The following is a 19749-nucleotide window of genomic DNA, read 5'->3' on the forward strand; positions in this document are numbered from 1 at the left end:
AATCAGAAGAAACTTGGCCCAGTCAGTCATTCCTCGCACACATGTAACTGCTGCAAGAACTGGACACAGTGATTGAAAGACACTCAAATAAAGAAAAATCTATATCTGTAAACACCTTGTTGTCTTTTGTTTAATGTCCCTGATAATGTGAGATTTAATTTGTTTAGTTATTTGTTGAAATATTTTACTTAAAGCAACATTGGCGTTTTCAGTTTTAGAGTGCAGTTCCCTTATACACCACGGTCATAAACATAGACAGCTTTACATTCAAGGATTTATGAATATGTAAATGAGTCCCCACCCTCTCCACACACTGTAGCCTTTACCTTTAATGTAACTAGCTACGTCCAGCTTTTTCTGTGAGCTGGGCATCGCCGCTGATGACATGTGCAGCGCCACCCTCTCAATTAACGGGATTGTTTCTTTAGGTTTATGACGTTGTATACACAGCCTGACTAAATCTTTTTTTTTTTCTTTCACTAGTTTTAAAGCAAGAAATGGCGTTTACTGCTTATTTTGCTCCTGATATGTCTGACAACACATGAAAAACACCACATGGACATGTTATCAAAGTTAAACGTGATTTTCACTGAAGGGGAGCTTTAAAAAAAACTGAAAACTTTAAAAACCTACTGCGAACTATATTTACTGTTATATTACAAGGTTGATTGTTATATTTTATCATTTTCATTTTCTAAAAGGACTGATACTGACTGCTGCATTGTTATTTTTTTGCAGTTGTGCAAGCATTGTTTGGCAAAGAAAATTCAAGCAAATTTTTTTGCATATGCTTGGGTCATGGCTAGCTGCTTTATTAAAGATGGAAAGCAGAAGCATTTTAAGTTTAAAGGAAAAACATAAAAACAAAAAAAATGCTGTATACATCAGCTTTATTATTTACAAAGGACATTTTATCAGAGTTCAGTAATATTATAATATTGTGATAAATAACTTATCTTGAACTTTATCAAGATATTATTGTACTGTGACTTTTTGTTATGTTACATTAATTCTTATGATAAATAAAAAAAAAACTAGCTCAATAATCAAGCAAGTGCAACAAAACAAGACATAGCAAGCTAACTAATATTACTTTCGTCCAACAGCAAGAAGGACTGTTTGGTGTCTGTCTAGCAGCCTTTTATTTTACAAAGTTCTCAGCAGTGTCTAAAAGCCAGTCTCACATTTACTCATGTCCAGCAGCCTCGGTCAATCTCTCCATTTCTCTTCTTTCTTCTTTCACGTGGTCTCTGTCTCTTCCATGATGTCCATCGAAGTTTGCCTTCATTCCTGATATTTAGGGCAGGGCTTCCTGTCAGTATTACCCTCCCTTCTGAAATCCTCCTCCTGGCAGTCCAATGCTCCTCTGCTACACATGTAAACACCAACACTCTCATGGTGCTTCACTGACCTCGCTCTTCTTAGAGCTCCATGCACACCGCTTCAACACGGAGAGAAATACAAAGTGTGACAGGCCTGCGGCACCCTAGTTGCAGTTGCTAATCTTAACACTTATCTTCTGATATATTTCTAATGGAAAAAAAACTTAACATGTTGCTTTGGTGAGTCGTTTAACAAGGAGTCTTTTCTATAGGGGTCTTAGATGAACATGCACCCATTTAGTCTGATTGACATTCCATTACAATCTTCTCCTTCACGTTTGGCCACTCCAGTTGTCCCGTGAGACGGCAAGTGAGCCACCCTGCATACTTAGTCCAGAGGTGTGCAGGTTCCCCTCAGTCCAGGGAGGCCCTCCGTTTTGGATCTGGGGTCTGTGGAGGACAGCCTGAGGGTAGACTGGGGAAGGTGTTCTCAGTGGCCTGTCATTGCCCTGGCCTAGTGCTTTCAGATCAGGGAAGCAGTGGACACACACGCATGTCTCAGTAGGGCTGGAGTCCTCTGATGGCTCACGGTCAGTGGGACTGCATGGATTAGGTACAGAATCTGTTGAAAGACAGGAACACATTGGTGCGACTTAGAGACACATGCATTTTACAATACAAGGTAATGATTATAACCCCAGTTACAAGAAAAGTTTGGACAATGTGTAAGACATGAATGAAATCTACATCAACATATATTCAATTGAATACACTACAAAGACAAGATGTTTAATGTTCAAACTGATAAACTGTATTTTGTAAATATACACTCATTCTGAATTTTACACCTGCAACAAGTTCCAAAAAAAGTTGGGACAGGGGCATGATTACCACTTCGTTGGCTCAACAGTTCAGGGTCTTTGTTGTTGTATTTTGTGCTTCAAAGTGCGCCACACATTCAGCCAATCTAGTAGCCAAGCTCATTCACTACAAAGCCATGCTGTTGTAAACACGTGCAGAACGTGTCTTGCTGAAATGAGCAGGTACGTCCTTGAAAAACACGTCGTCTGTGTGGCAGCACATGTTGCTTCAAAACCTCTGTACCTTTCAGCATCGATGGGGTCTTCACTGATGTGCCAGTTACCCATGATGCCTTGCCTCACAGATGCTGGCTTTTGAACTTTGCATAGGTAACAATCTGGATGGTCCTTTTCCTCTTTTGAATGGAGGTCACAACATCCATGATTTCTAAAAACATCTGAAATGAGGACTCGTCAGACCACAGCACAGTTTTCCACTTTGCGTCAGTCCGTCTCATATGAGCTCGGACCTGGAGAAATCTGCAGGCATCAAATTCTGAATAAGTGTATTTATGTATATATAGTTTATCGGTTTGAACATTACATATCTTGTCTTTGTACTGTTTTCAACTGACTTTTTTGGAATTGGGGTTGATATTTACAGTTTATTCCAGCTAAAGCATAATATCACTCTAACCTTTAGAGCTCTGCCCCTGTGGGCAACCTGGCTGGCCAACCTCCTGGCCCGGCTGGACCACACACTCTTGGTTATGATTGGTCTCCCTGGGTTTTGGTTTCGGAGTTTTGGCTCTGGCTCCCCTAAGAAAGACAACCAAGGCTAGACACAAGCTAGAAAACACCAACACCGTGCACAGGGCCAGCAGGGGGTACAGCAGAATAGCAGGGTCATCCAGGGAGGGCTGCACTCTGGAAGGCTGCACTTGTGAGGTAACACAAACCAGGAGCTTTTTAGTTGTCACGGGACGGGTCACACGAGGGGTCGCAGGAGTGGTCACAGGACGTGGCGTAGCTGGGGGAATAGAAAAATATGTCTGTGGTGTATCTTAATAATCTGAGTCTGAGAACAGACTTTCAAAACAAAATTCAGTTATTTTGATACAATACTAGTATGGGAAATACCTCCGATACAGCCTGAAATGCTGGACTGGTGCACCAACCTGATATCTGAAAATTTATTAGCCCTGAAATGGGACGCTGCTGCTTCCAAGCAGCATCCTCAATGTCAAATCTTTTTATCTTGAGCCTGGCCAAACAATAATGATAGCTATCATATCACATCCATACAGGGTTTGTTGTATACAGTATTGTCATATGTATATTTTTAACGCACTGGTATTGGATTGGTACTCGATATCAGCCGATAGTTCAGGTATCTGAATGGGTATAGGAAACGAAAAAATAGTATCGACTACTGACTGACTGTTTAGACACCAAGGGACTTTGCATTGGACTTGTCTCCTTGTGCCATGATGAAAACCTTTTAACAGTCTGGTTGTGTTGATGCTACAAACATACTATATATTCCACTGTATTGGACGTAAGACCTCATTTAGAAAGATTTATAGAGGCTTTGAGATGCTACACTGCCTAGAGTTTTGTGGCCACCTCAATAATTTGGAGCAGAATGTTGCTGACTCCAAGCATTTTATGTTTGGAAATCTCAATGGCTTTATCTCTCTCAAAAGAATTTTTAAGAACAATTTACTTCCTTGCTGCAAAGTCTTTACTACAAAAGCAAAGAATGGCCATACTTAATGACGCTGTTATCTCGAGATCACAAAGCTGTTTTTCTAGTCGTCTTTTTTTTCTCAAGATAACAAGATAAATTAGGCTGTTACCACAAGAACAACAGCTTTTTAAAATCTCGAGATAACGGCAATAAGCAAAATTGCAAATACAGCAAATTCTAAGCTTCTGTAGTTCTTATTGAGAATTTTCTGGCATATTTTTTGTTACCATTGTTAGGGAACACTTGTTCTTTTATTGGGCAGTCAATAATAAACATATGACAGGAAGTGAAGGGAGAAAGAGATTAGAAGTGGACAAAGGTCCCCTACCAAAAGAAAACTGGAAGCCCTTAAGCCCTAACCCCTACAGTAGACTGGCAGGTGCCCAAAAATACTCGCAATCTCCACGAAAATAGAACAACCAACTATCTGTCAAAGTCAAACCAGCTCATTGTTTTGCAAGTCACAAGTAAATCTCTAGTCTTTGCCTGTCTTGATTTGTCCCAAATCAAGTCCCAAGTCAGTGCTGACAAGTCCAAAGTCCTAAACTTTGAGCATCTGAGCACCACACAAGATATGGCATCCTCTGCTCCAAATGTAATGTCATTTTAACAACAGAGCCTCCGTGTTATTTGTGAAACTTCAAAAGTCAAAAGAAGTTGGAAGTTGTTGTGTTTCCATCTGTAATTTTTGACCTGCATGTTTTGCATACTGCAATTTGGATTTTGCTGACCAACACATAGTTTTTGGATGCAAAGAAAATGATGTTTGGTTTATGTTTGTCTAACTGGAGTTTAGTAATGTAGCATTAGGTCTTCATTTTTCTCTTCTGCAACTAACATTCACTGATCCAGGAAATGAAGGGAACTTAATTGGTAGCTGGCACATTTTTAAAATAACATACTTTTAAATCTTTGGGCGTAGGGCAAGTATTTTTTAACTCAAAAGGCTCATGTCCAAATTAAGTCAGGAGTGATTTGTGTTACAGTCCAAGTCAAGTTACAAGATTTCTTTTTAACATTTTTTCAAGTAAAGTAAGTAAAGTGACAAATTTGTGATTTGAGTCTTACTCTAATCCAAATCATTTGACTCAAGCCCACACTTCTGTCTGTCTCTGCACACAGAAGTAACAAGTATCATTCAGCCCCACTGCTGCAGGACTCATGGCCCTCTGGTTATATTTAATGTATTTAAGTACACTTCTTAGCTAGCTACTGACCTTCCAAAGAAGTCACTGCAGTTGGGATTTAGGCTTTTGTAGTTTCAGAAAAGTTCTGTCTTTACCATTAAACTTTTACTTAGTTTAGTTATCCAACTTGCACTGTGAAAACTTTGTCCACTGAGGCCCGCCTTAACAAAAGATTTACACCTCTAAGATAGAGAGAAGTAACAGGAAAAAGAAAGTCACTGAATAATTAAAGCTGTAATTCAGAGCAGTAGTGGTTAATACTCACTCTGGCAGTGCTGGGAACATTCTTCTGGATGTCTGCCGCAAATTTCAATACACCTCACACATTTCTTCAGCAGCCTATCGTAGTAGTGGCCAGGCTGTGCCCTACAATTAAAAGACACTAACACAGGAGGACACAGTGTGAAAGGAATCAGGAGAAGTTGAAGACATATGATGAACTGAATTAACTTCTGCATTATATTCACTGATTTCAGAAAGGACTTTATTAAACCGCACTGAGGAAATTATTTGCATTAGTTAGGAGATATGTCACAGGGATGCCACATGGTCAGAAAAAAAGTTGGGATGCTGTGTAAGTCTGTGTAAAGGACAGTCCTGAATTGTGAAGTTAGACTGGTAGGACTGTTGTTCACGATTTCTGTGTTCGGGATTTTTTGGGCTGACCTGAAACACATTCCAGTGATGTGCCATAGCCATGATCCCCCAACACTACATAAGCCCCGCAAATGACATCGCCTCCCTTTGAAAATGTGTGGTGCGTTATGAAGCACAAAACACAACGGGTAGACCCCAGACTGTTCAGCACCTGAAGTTTCATTTTAAGTAAAAATGGGAAAGAATTTCACTTGAGCATCCTCAGCTCCCAAACTCTCCTTAAGTGTTGGTAAAAGAAAAGGTAACGCAACAGTAAAATGTCCCACTCCCAACTTTTTTGGGTAGAGTTGATTAAATGTCTTATTTTGTACTCTATACAATTAAATATATGTTGAAAACTATTTGCAAATCATTGCATTGTCTATATTCACATTTTACCCAGCGTCCCAACTTTGAAACTGGGGTTCGTATGTATTCTAATACTTCTGACATTAAGTTGTGCACTGTATGTCTGTGTGTGTGTATATGTGTGTACTCACCACAGTAACTGGTGCATTTGGGAAAGACAAATTGTCGCTTGCATTCTGTTTGACAGTGCCTACATCTTTTGATTAAGTCATCCCAGTACCCATCCATATCGCAATTTTCAGCCATCAGCCCTGATGTCCTTCACACTGACAAACACACACACAAATGACAACGCAGAGATACATAGAATTTAGGGCAATAATTTTCATCATCTATTAATCTGTCTATGAAATGTCAGAAAATAGTGTTTCCCAGAGCCCAAGGTGACGTACTTAGATGTCTTCTTTTGTCCACATTCCAAAGATATTCAGTATATTGTCATAAAGGAGAATCAACTAGGTTGATGGTATAAGTAAACCCAGTTGAGGCAAAAGCACAGTTCCATAACTAACCTGTCCATTTCCATTTATCTTATTTACTAGCTAGATAAGTAGCTGGGTTGGTCTGTGATTTATTACTCAGCATTACGGTGAAGAGCCAGTGTTAGCAGCAGCAATTAGCTGGTTAAATCAGCACTCCTAAAGAGGTTTTCTTAGAAAGTCACATCTATGTGAAGTGCTAATGCATACAGAAGTGGTGTCCAAAATTTCATTTGATTTAATTATTTATTTTGAACATTTAACACAATAAAATATGCATACACATTACCAGAAGTAGTAGTAGTAGTAGTAGTAGTAGTAGTAGTAGTAGTAGTAGCAGTGTTGACAGGTTTGCTCAGTAGGAGTGGATCTCTGTATAGCTAACATTAGCAGTTGATCTGTGTAGCTAACATTTATGGTTGGTCTGTTTAGCTAATGTGAAGAGTTGTCTGTGTGGCTAAAGTTAGTGGTTGTTCTGTGTAACAAATGTTAGCAGTTGACCTGTGTAGCTGACAACAGCAGGTTGTCTTGTATAGCTAACGTTAGCAGTTGATCTGTGTAAGGTTGGTCTGTATAGATAACATTAACGGTTGGTCTGTGTAGCTAATCTCGGCTGATCTTATCCCGTAAATGTGTCTTCAAATTAGATGTTGAGTTCTTGGATGATGACAGCTGTAGTGACATGCTGTTGTTTCCGTTTTCTGATTTAAAGACAAATTAATGAAAATTTTCACCCAGTGAAACGTTTTTTCAGTGGAGGCCATGACAGTGAAATGTCAGATGTCAGATTAGCTGGTTTCACTGACATCAGAGTGGTGTTGTAATGTGACCACACTGGACATGGTAGTATATCGTTCTTTATGTAAAAATGTATTTTAAAATTGTAATCCTGCTAAATAATTCAAATTTTTGTTAAATACAACTGTGATGGTATCTTGTCTTTTTTTCTGTAACTGTAATGGATTACAGTTACTTTTTTGGTATCCTCATTAAGTAATCCCGTTACATGTAATCAGTTACTCCCCAAGCCGGACTATATAATCCTAGTATACTGCAGTATACTTAACTAAACTATATTATACCAGTATACTGTACATACATTGCACCATTCTATACAAGTTTGAGCTTGAAGGACTATTGTAGAAGAATTATAGTCTGCTGTAGTGTAGTAAACTGCACTATACTACACTTAACCACACTAAACAGTGTGATTCTATATAAAGCAAGCCCCATGTCTTTATAGCAAGTGTGAGCTTTATTATAATGATTGACAGATCTTCCAAATCTTCACTTGCACCAGTGAGACACTGTGTTGCTACATGCTGGGTGAGCTGAAGGGAAGCTTTTATACTGTGAAAGTTCTATTCAAAAGCAAAACCAGCCAATTTCCTTCTGTGTTTCCAAACTTGTTTTTTTTTTTTTTTTTGGAGCGCCAACCTTGTGAAACATGCACAAAGTCCGGTAAATCAAAGATAAAGGGCCACCAGCGACATGCCAGCCTCGCTGCTGCTGCAACACGTAAACGTCCGTCCTTTGAGAACTCTTGTCTTTGTTCTCAAACACAGTCGTCTTCGCTCCGCTGAGCACTGAGGCAGCCGACTGTGAACGTCACACAGATCTAAACCTCCTCCGCCCTCCGCTGCTCTCGCACACAGAAGTGCCTGATTTATTCTTGAGTATATTTGTCACACCCTGATAATCCACACTCACTGTCTAACTCACGCCCCCCTTTACATTTCATGTAAAGTTAGTACCATGTGAAGTTATCATTAACACATACTACATGTTTGATTATCGCCAAAACAAATCTCCATATGTTTATATGGATCTCCATATGAACCAAAAACATAACTTAGAGTTACTGGTCTGCTTTTTCATGTCTTTATCTATTTTTATTCCTCCTTATTGAGTTTTGTTGTTGCTCTTTTTACTATTTATTCTACTCCTTTTTTCATTTTGAAAGACCTTAGAAGCTTCCTGTGTTTGGTCTCACCTGTATTTTCTCTTATAGTCAGATGAGTGTCAATGTAACTGGAGTCAGACCTGCATTCACAGCAAAGTAGAGATGTTTCTGGTACTCGCAGAGCTCCCAGTGAGCCGCCAATCTGCCGCTTTAGTCATACTAGTTAGAAAGTGCGACAACGCCAGCTGAAGTCAACAGTTCGATCCCCACCTGGACCACCAGTAGTGACCACAGATACTGACAACACAACATTCAGTTTGCTGATGCGCCCAGCTATGACATAAAAACAGCGTTCAGAGGGATCACTCACCTGGCGAGATGAAGACGGCGCGGAGGGAGAATCCTTGGTTTGAAGATGAGAGTGAGGCAGGCCTGCATTTCAGCATGGAAGCTTATTTGAGTATGAACTCACTGCCTCATTTGGGACTTCCCCCCTGCGCATGAGGAGGATCCCCCCACCCCAACACAGACGCACCAAGGCTAGGACAATCTACAGTATAGTAGCAATAAAAAGTTTGTGTTTTTATCATGTTATAACCTTGAATCACTGCAGATGTAATTATGATGGTCTGACAATGATTAACTGAAAATACACTTGATGATGTATAGACATGCTTTGCAGGATTTTCCTAAAAAACAATGTATAGATCATATAAAAATAATCCCTCTAAATCATCACTTACTGGTGAATTTGTATTGGTGAACGTATCTGTGAAGACCCTGACCTCTGCCTGTATGTTCTAATTTTCTCATTATTTGCTGTGTGTGTGGGACATTTAAAAATACATCAGATTTTTTGATCCATTTATATTTTGGATTAACAATACTGATTCTGAAAAGTAACCAGTATCTAAAGGTATTTACATAAATGTAGTGATGTAAAACTATTTGCCTCCACAGTGTAGCAGAGAAGAAGTGAAATTGTCAAATTAACATCTTTGGATTGAAGCCTGTCCCGTGTCAATCTTCTCCCATATGAATAAAATTTAAAGAATGCAAATCACTTTCTGAGTTGCAGTTTTCTGTCAGACTGCAGCAAGTGTTCCTCCAGCTATTTTTTCAACTTCCTGACCCGTATTTGTTGCAATGTTCCTTTGCCTTTATGATGCAGGAAATAGATCTTTTTCACAGATTTTGACACATCTAAGCAGGAAAAGCAAAGTGTAATTAATAACATTACATATAGGTCTGGCAGTCTAAAGCTCATGTTATTGTGCAGGCTGGCTCAAGTGAATGGTTTGAGGTCTTTTTACTTTTCACATCAAGGTGTATTTTCAACTAAAATCACTGTCGCCTCTCGATTGCACACAGCCAGTCTACATGAGTCTTATCATGCCACTTTTCTTTCACTAAAAGGGGTGAAAATCCATGCAGTCATTTTGTTCTTTGCATTTTTGAGTATTTCAGTTCAATTTATTCAAATCTAGTCCTCAAAAAGCCATGCTGGTGGAGCCCAGTTTCATACAGAGTGACCACAGTGACTCAGTGTTAGACAGATATTAATGTGCTGTTGCATGTTGAACAGTTAATGAATTTTTGTTTTGAAGATGACTAAACCCACCTTCTGGCTGTCAGTGTGAAACTGTCGGGCAATCCCACACTGTGTGTTTTACTCTCCACTGAGCACAAAACACAAAACTAAACTTTCAGTGTTTCATCTCTGCTTCAGGTCTCATAGGAACTGGGATCTTTCTGGCCACGTGCAGTTTAGTTTTAGACTGAGAGTGGGTACACTGAATTATTTTTAAAGAGGGCTCGAACACCTGAAGATAATTTAACATGTGAGGTGTGAAACTGAAATTTATTTTTGGTCCAATTTTCAACTATATAAAGTCATGTCAGATGACAGATGTCAGATTCACATAAATAATTCAGTGTTTAAGGTAAAGAAAGAAAATCAGAGAGGGGTCTGAAGTTCATTAAGAGAAAATAATAGTAGATCACAACAAATCAGGAGGAGATCAAGAATAAAAAGCACATGGATAAAAAGCTTTTGGTTTCAAACAATGCACTGACTTGTGATATTGAGATTTTCAGGTGGGTCCTGTTGTGCAGCTGTCTGAAGACACCGGAAATTCTGGGGTGACAAGTCATTAAAAGGTGTTAGTTTTGTTTCACAACAGACCAATTTGTCTCTGCTTTGTGGATTTAAGACAGTTAGCTGGAGACTGCTGCAAACAAAAGGTCAAACAAGGAGGTTAAAGAAAAAAGGAGCAGATGAGGGTGCACGGTTAGTAAGAAAACATCACGGTGGATATTTACTGCAGATTAGATGGTAACACTGTTGGTAACACACTGAGGTGTGCGTAAGACTGACATTGACTTAACCATGATATGATACCTGCCAAGAGCATGAAGGAGTCTTTGTGAATGTTTATGACAGGTGTTATTAGGTGTCATTAAGTCAATTGATCCATCCTAAGGTCCACCACTTTTTCCTCTGTGCTCCAGTAGCAGTCGAGTATTGATACAAAGATTAGTACTTGACAGGACCTTGGTCCAGTGCAGATTTAGATATGCTATGTGAAAATGTTGAAGATGGTTAAAAGATGTTGCTGTGTGACACATCTTAAGTGAGCTATTGTTAGCAAAATGCTAGCTAAATAGCTAACAATTGATGTAAAGCTAGCTAGCAAGCATTTTACTAATATTAGCTAACTTAGAATATCACTGTATGTCACTTTTGCATGTCCTTTTGCAACATATTTTAATCATCTTAAAAATTTGATTTTCTTTTCAACATAGTTGTCGCTAGCAGATGGCATGTTCAGGAACCAGGACAAGAGACATGACATTGACATGTACCAAGTACAAAGCTTGCTGTACTATTACTGGAGCATAGATCAAAAAGGGGCGGGACTTAGGAAAGGTCAGTCATGCAATTTTTAATGTTAAGCTGTCTGAGATGTCTTTGTTTTTGACAACAACATTAACCAATGCAACATAATCTGTCATAAACATGTTATAGCAGACCCAACAATCAAACCTAAAGAAGCTATTAAGCTTTGAGCTGTTCAGCTGTTACCTTCATGTTCATGAGAGGTGTCATGTCAGTCTTGCATTACAGATGAGATGACTATCAGAGATGCAAAAGCAGATGCTGAGAACAGCAGGTGCAGCTGTGCTGGTGAAAGTGTGAGCATTTTAGAAGACACAAAGGACCACAGAGTTATGGACATCAGTGATGGCCCATGCCCTAAAATGAATTGTTCACAACTTTTCTAGTTATCATTAGATATACACAGTTGGTTGATGGTTAGAAAATGTAGTTAGTTATGCTGCAAGTTTGGTGCATATGAGTCAGTAAACAATAACCACCTGCACACATTCATGCATGCACAATAGACCTGTATAAAGTGTTGCCAGCCCTCTTTGACTTTTATCAACCAGCATCATGCATGCATGATCCCTAACTGGCTTTCCAACCCCAAAAAGTCAGAGATACAGTTCCGAGAACTGATCCTGGGTCTTTATGGTAGACTAGCCCTGTAGCAGGCTTTCTGATCAGTCAGTATGTTGTAAAATCCTTCTCCAGTAGATTGAAAGCCAAGTATTAAAACATGAAACAGTGCAATTTAAAACAAAACATAGCCTCTGAAACTGAATGACAGTAACAAATAAAGTGATTCGTCTTTGGGATTCAACTTGCAGGACGCCATCTGAGGAAGTTCTCAGTAAATCAGTGAGACTTCCACTTAGGGTACATCTGTATGTAAATCATCTGAATGCAACCTTGTGTGAAACACAAAAATCCAGAGGAAAACTAAGAAGTTGAGTTTGAGGAAGCACAGATAAAATTATGACTCGGCTCCATACTGAGTCACACTGAAACCCAAAGTTTCTTTGTGTTTTACATTTACTGTAACCAGCTGAGATGATGCAAGAAAAGAAAATTAACATTTGGTATACACACACTCACATACAACCAACCTGTTTGTGTGGTAGTATTATCATTTTGTTCTTTTTGCTATATTGTATTCATTACAAAGTGTATTCTCATCATTTTAGTGCACTTATGAATGTATTTAATGTGATTGTTATAGGACGTTAGGAAAGGATGAAAGGGTGGGCAGCATGGCAGCAGTGAATGTCTCAAGGTCACATTGGAAAAAATGCAAGATAGACTATTGATTATTGAGAAAAGAAAATGTTTTTACCTGAAATTGCAGCCCATTTCCTGGTTGTCAAATACTTTGTAACACACCTCTGCATCTCATACAGATGCATTTTAGGGACGCACAAGGCTTTCAAATAACTTAAAAAAATCAATGTTATCAAAAATGTTAAGTTTCATAACTGTACATGCATCACATGACTTACTTCAACTTACTTCTTACTTCACTTTTGTCACTTATATGATGTAAGTAGCATTTTGTTATGTACCCATGATCTTTTCCTAAACCTGGACAAGTAGTTTTGGTACCTAAAGTTATCCAAACTGCAACCACTTTGGGCTTTCTGGCAGAAATGTCTCATACAAATGCTAAAGGGTACCTTGTGTAGAGACATTGATATTTGCAGGGAAAACTATTTTATGAAAATGCACAACATACACTGTAAAAACAATCATACAGTAATTTAATGGGATTAACTGATGTTTTCTCATTAACTCAAAGTTATATACAAGTTTTATTAATTCAGTTAATAAAACTTAAAATTTCTGAGCTTACAAGCGAGTTCCTCTGACTTCAAGTCTTTTGACTTGAAATGATGAGTTGAATGAATGTGCTGTACTGGGTTAGAGTACCTGTCTGAGATCCTTCTTTTTTTATATAGTTTGAAGAAATCAGATGATGAAAACTTGATGTTATAAATGTACGTCAGTGTGACTGAAGAGTTGTTGATTGAACTTAATATCTTCAGCTTATTGAACATGTTTTCTCAATACAGCTGAATTAATACCAAGTTTATTTGTTCTGAAAAGTTTGTTTTGAATCATTTCAAAAGTGCCTCAACCTGTCTTTTCAAATTCAGTCAACTAAATATTTTAAGGGGCGTCTGGGTAGCCCAGTAGGTAGAGGGTGCGCCCCATGTATGGAGGCTGAGTCCTCTGCAGCTGCCGTGGGTTCGACTCCCGGCTGCGCCCCCTTGCTGCGTGTCCTTCCCCGACTCGCTCTCCCCATTTCCTGTCATATCTTCAGCTGTCTTTCAATTAAATGCATAAAAGCCCCCAAAAATACATATATTAAAAAACTGAATATTTCAAAGCAGCCTGGACACTAACTTTTTAAGTTAAAAGGAATCAGTTTTTACAGTGTATGCACAAAAATGTGCAAAATACCAAAAAGGCCCACAAAAGTGTTATGCATAGCAACTGACAGGCATGTATAAAAGCACAGACACACATGTATGGCATGTTCCAACATGCATATTTGCATTGCTGTTTACATCATCAAAAACTCCAGAGAAACTACACCCGTGTTGAGGAAAGCGCGACTCATCTGTGCAGAAACTACAGCCGTAAATGATCAGAAAAAACTGAAGGAGGAAAGATTGTATATGCTCATGTATTGTATTGTAGAGGCAAACATTAAGTGGTACATGATTGGTGTGAGGCCACGACAGGGTACAATAAGGTGAAGAAGCTGATTGTGCAGCCAGATCACACCTCTAACCAAACAACAACCACCTTCAGAAACCTGAACACCAAGAATAGACTCATAGTGCAGATGGGTAGTCAAATTCAGAAAAAGGAAAAAGGAAGCCAGTTCACATGAGTAAAAAACAGAACAAGATAAAATAGCCAAATCTTGACTAAATCAGTCATTTGTCAGCCTATGCAAAATGCTGTTAAAGACGTGCATTTTCAAAGGTCTTGTTTTACTGAAATATATTTGCATGTATCGACAAAACAGCCATATTCATACTTTTTGCTCCAAACTGTAAATTTCTGAGGATCAATCATTTATATTCTTTTAGTTTTGGAAAGTTATTTGAAAACTCAAGGTGTGAGAGAGTTCTTGACCAAATTATAACACTTAAATCCATAGTTAAATGCGAAGTTAGGGCTTTTTTTTTTCTAGCACATTGACTCCAACAATACCAGAATCAGACCAGTAGATGGAGACATCCTGCAGTGTTTGATAAGGCAATCTGCTCAGTGCAGGATCAACAATTTCCACCCTAATCTTTATGTGCTTGTCATAAATTGACAGAAGCTCACATGCACCATTTTCACTGCTCAATGCTCTCTTTATCTCGTAGAAACACTCCGTTCATCGCTCCTAATTCCAATCTTAATTGTGCAGAGAGGCAAAGTAGCAGCAAGAATTATAAAAATGACTCTTTTCTAACTTTGGTGAGAAGGTGAAATGGGGGAGATAAGGGTGTTTGGGCTGAAAGTAGTCACAGGTAAAGGATTTGGAGGGGATGAAAGCAGCCTTACTGTGTGATATTGGCAAGTGTGAACATGTGATCAAAGGATGAGAGCCCACATGCTGCGCGATGCTCCCATGAAATCTCTACCAGAGACCACTGAACAATATTTGCACCCACAAGGGGTATCTTTGTGAGATCAAACAGACTCTGTTGCACTTCCACATTTGCTTTCTTCAGCATCACGTTACAATAGCTTCTGAATATCTGCTTTCCTTTCACCTGTGTTCATTACAGAAGAGTGGAAAACCCATACAGACGCCATTCTTTGTTTCATCTGTGCAGGTGGAGGTTGTGAAATGGAAAGACATCTGGTTTTTGGTGCTCTCGTCTTGTTCCTTCCAAATGATCCGACTGCTATCATGTGAGGCAGCTGCTCAAGATCCATATATCATTCATTCTTCCTGAGGTGTAGAGACTCTGTTCTCATGAATAGTTCACGAGAACAATGTCAGCAAAATGCAACAAAAACACAACAGCAGTATTTCTTGGGTGAAATATGGGGCATCTCTGGGCATCAGAGACCCCTTGATTTACCCTTGAAGTCCCCTGAAAGCCTAAACAGAAAAAAAATGAGGGTCTCTTTAACAAATTGTCACTAAAAATTTCTTTTTACAATGTTCAGTCTTAATGATTTAAAAAGCAAAACATTTATTCACAAATATGAATACAAAAAATAAAGTTAGAGCTGAACCATCAGGTTTTCAATAGTGAAAATCTGATTCATACTCTGAATCGAAGACTTTGATTATTAGACATAATTTTTCACTTGTGTAGAAGCTGTAAGTCTGTATGATATCAACTTTATTTTCAGAAAAGCACATTTTATTTGCGATGTCATGGAGAGGAACTACAATACCCACAATCCTAACGTGTACAGTAACGTCTGACTGGTTGGGGCTTGCTGTTACCAGGGAAATGTTTACCGCACCAGCACGTGTAGCTCTGCTAGCAGGCTGGCTAGTTAGGTAGCAAACATGAGTTGTACTAATCATGTCCTTATGCTGCAGTGAATAGTGTATACACATACAACACAAATATGATATATTCCAACACTATACAGTAAAAATACTTTAAAAAAGTGGTATCATTCGCAGTGGTTTATGGGATGAGTAGTTCCCCCACTCTTAAAGTAATTACGTTCCTGTACACACTCCGTCACGATTCATCTGGTCTGTGTCTGGTTCAAGTGTGTGCTTGAGATGTGTGTGGGGGTTAAAGAGAGAGAGAGGTGAGTGTGCCTTGTGGATTCTTTTGCAGGGCAAAGTTGTTGCCTGGTGGTGTAGTTATGTGACTGCATTTATTGTTAACAATATTAGCCCTGTTGATGTGTGTGCAAAGTGTGTATAGCGTAGTTGATTGCCTTGGCTTTCCATGAAATCTTACATATTGCGTGTTGAGTTTGTGTAAGACGTCAGCACAACACTGGCGCACTAGATAGGGGGGTTCCCCTGAGTGCCACAGAGTTTTTCATACACTAATTTGTGACCCCATCCCTGCCTGTGGTATTTAATATGCTCCTGCAACACTTTCATTAGATCGAACTGTTAGATTTGCTCCAAGTAGATAAATTATTCATTTTCATTTGAAAACCACATAACGAGTCAATGGTTTTACCCCGTCAATTAAAGCTATAACATGTTACATTTCTTCTTTAAAATTTCTTAAAAACGTGGGACATATTTTATATATTTTGTTGAGTTGCATACTTACATTCTCTCAAATGTTTCCAACAGTGTTAAATTTGCAGAGAAATCCCTAATTTATTGAAGGTAATGGTCTGTTTCCTGGCAGCTGTTGCTAGCTAGTTGCTTCCTGAAAAACAAAGGATATGTCAGAGAGTGGCCGAGATCTGCGCTCGTGACTAAACGTAACGAGAATAAAATTTTAACATCACCTCAACCATGAACAATATTTCTGCCTGAGTCATGTCAGGTAGATTTTCAAGGTAACAACTCCCATGATCCCTCATCACTTCACAACATCTCAAAAAACAACTTTTGTAGGGGTGTAAATCATAAATCATCACGATACAATATTAAATCGATTCTTTGGACAGAGATGATAATCACCAGTATCACAAAGTCTGCCACAATATGATTTCGATTTGATTAAATTCGGGGGTCTCCAATCAGTTTTAGATGACATCATACATTCATGTAACACCATCAGTTACATTTGTGTTATCTCACAAAAACCAACTAAATTATGACTCCGCATTTGTGACACAGACATGCCATGGGAATTTCAAAATAAAAGCGCACCTTAAAGATAACAATATAGCCCAATATTTTCACTTTGGATCAATTTTGCATGAACATTGAATCAATATATTGATACAGATCAATTTATCAAGACAGCCTTCATGTTTTGTTATTGTTATTATAATGTGAGACAGACTGCTCGGGGTATAGCAAATTTTCATGTGTGTTTAAAAAAATATAATTATAGCAGCTATAATTATCATTTATTATTTTTATTAGCAATGTGTCACATGACTACTAGTATGAGAAAGTGATCGCTCATAGTGATGAACCGCCACAAGTGTTTTAGCGTCTTTCGGCTTCTTTGGGGTTTTCAGTCCCACAACTTTACTGTCACATCATTTCATCCACAGCAGGCAGCTGTTTTTAAGTAAAAGCTCTAAAAAATGACTTTATGCTACCTACCCAGCACCAAACAGTAGACAAAGTTAGCAACTAGCTGGTGAACACAGTGGGGCACTTAGCTGCTAAGGCTCAGCTACCTCCATCTAGATTTAATGAAAACCATAACAGAGCTAAAATTAGAGTGAATATTAGACTTATTATTGTACCAAGTGGCCAGAAGCAAATGAATTCCAAATGAAAGCTAATGTTGCCCCGTATCTGTTGAATGATTGGCACCTGTTTGCTCACACATTACCCATATCAGCCTAATAGCAGATAATATATCTATCAGTATTGTGCTCAAAGCTTGTTTCCATTATTGTAGGTTTAACAAAGAGAATTGACATCCATTATATAAAAAAATGGACGCCTACATTGATAAAATGATAGTGGGAGAAAAACGTGAAAGCTTTAACACACTGAATTCTCTGCAGTGCTGCATGACAAACACCCAACTTCTCAGAAGAGAAAAAAAGTGATCCAAGCTGAAAACAAGACTTCTGCTTGGCTTGGAGGGGTTTCACTTGAAACTTTAATGATTCTTCACTTTCAGAACATTTTTTGTGCCTTTCCATCCCGTTCAGTACAAATATCTCGTGCTTTCTACTTCATTGGAGCTGTGCTTAATGAAGTTTTTCATGAGTTTTAGTTTGGCCTACTTACTTTGCCTTAACTTTGTTCTACTTTGAGCCAACATTATGCAACAGAACGGAACTTCTCAAAGATTTTTCAGGAGTGGTCTGACAAGTCATTTTTTCTGTCTGGTTACCACATAGGTCATACGTACAGAGGCTTGATCACACACCACCAAAGCTTTGGCACAGTGCTGTCTTGTTATAATAAATGTACTGTGGACTGCACTGAGGGAATAAGGGCTGCATCCGCTGACATTTCTTGCATTGCCATTCAGAGTCGGACTCACCTAAAGCTCGTGTTTAGCTGGCTAAAGGTGGATCTGAAAATTCACTGTCTACCATGTGCATTTACTCTTCATTTCCATCCTCTCACCTGCCGCCACCACAAAAAAACACCCCCAAAGCACGACAGTCATTACAGAATGCATCGCTTGCTTTCGCAATGACAGTGAATCCTCAGCAGTGCAGATTGGCAGAGCTCTCAGAGTCGTGAGTCATATGGAGGCGACTCAGGCAGGAGAGAAAATGAGAGAGGTGATGAGAGAATGTTGTTGCAAGCAGGCTCATGTGTGGAAGGTATTTTAAATTGAGTCACACGTACTTCTGCATGTCAGTAGTCAGCTACAACCTGATACAGAATGATCTTTACTGCAGGTGCCTTGTAAGTATTAATTTTGTTATTTGGAGATAAAACTACATGAAGATATCTAAGTTAAAGTCAATGAGATATGAAAAATTCCTTTTTAACCCTTTAAGATTTCACCCACATATTGTGCACCTATTTGAGAATATATGTTAAAAAAATACAAAAAAATCAATTCCTTTGTATTCAACATAACGGTGTTTGACTATGTGTTCTTACATCAAAATCCAATCATAATTTCTTCCTGTTAAACAAAATATGATGTGTGCATATGTAAGCTTGATCAAACCAGTTTCAAACAACAGGCCTAGCAGCACAGGGCTAAGATGGTCATGTCTACAAGGGAACCCTAGATTTGGAAAACTCTCGCAAGACTTGAACACTTTTTTTCTGCATTTTGCCCATTGTACATACTAATTATGTTTTACCATGTGACAAAACAATGGTTATGATTTGGGTAGGTTTAGGGACAGAAAATGCTTGATTAAGGTTAGGGAAAGATCACGGTTTGGGTTAAAATGATCAGTCTCGCGAGATTTTTGCGGGTCTGGGGTGCCCCTCTAGACGCGACCAAGATAAGATTCATGAGTTACCTAGTGAGCAACATCATGGTATGCAGTGTTATGACATGCCAACTTTTCAATGTTCGAATCAAATTCCTCCCAACATTTTGTTAAATCTTGTTAATCTTGGTGATCTTAGAAATAAATTACAATTTTAAGCAATAATTTCAAATGTTTGCCTCTGAGTTCAACAGAAAAAAAGGACGAAGTAGCACCCTTTGCTATTAAAGCTAGGTGGGATCTGCTTGAGGGTAGCCAGCCAGCTATACAGCTCCTTGCTCATTCATCTGCACATCCAAATTTTAAACAAAAGACAAAAGTGCATATTTTTATATATTTATCCATCTAGATGTTTTAATGTGACTTGCCGAGGTTTGGA

The 19749-nt window shown here is 38.7% G+C and overlaps 1 protein-coding gene across 1 annotated transcript; it reads right to left on the minus strand.

The window, feature by feature from the left end:
* Positions 1 to 928: 928 nt before the first annotated feature.
* tnfrsf13b (TNF receptor superfamily member 13B) lies at positions 929 to 6699 on the minus strand. Its single transcript, XM_084741096.1, has 4 exons — positions 6196 to 6699; positions 5325 to 5441; positions 2820 to 3152; positions 929 to 1944 (listed from the first exon to the last, which is right to left on the minus strand). Exons 1-4 carry the CDS (start codon positions 6308 to 6310, stop codon positions 1655 to 1657), a joined length of 855 nt encoding a protein of 284 aa, XP_084597222.1. The 5' UTR covers positions 6311 to 6699; the 3' UTR covers positions 929 to 1654.
* Between the last annotated feature and the right edge of the window lie 13050 nt (positions 6700 to 19749).

This window comes from Lutjanus erythropterus, chromosome 17 (assembly GCF_056507025.1).
Source record: "Lutjanus erythropterus isolate fLutEry1 chromosome 17, fLutEry1.hap2, whole genome shotgun sequence".
NCBI classification, from domain to species: Eukaryota; Metazoa; Chordata; class Actinopteri; order Lutjaniformes; family Lutjanidae; genus Lutjanus; species Lutjanus erythropterus.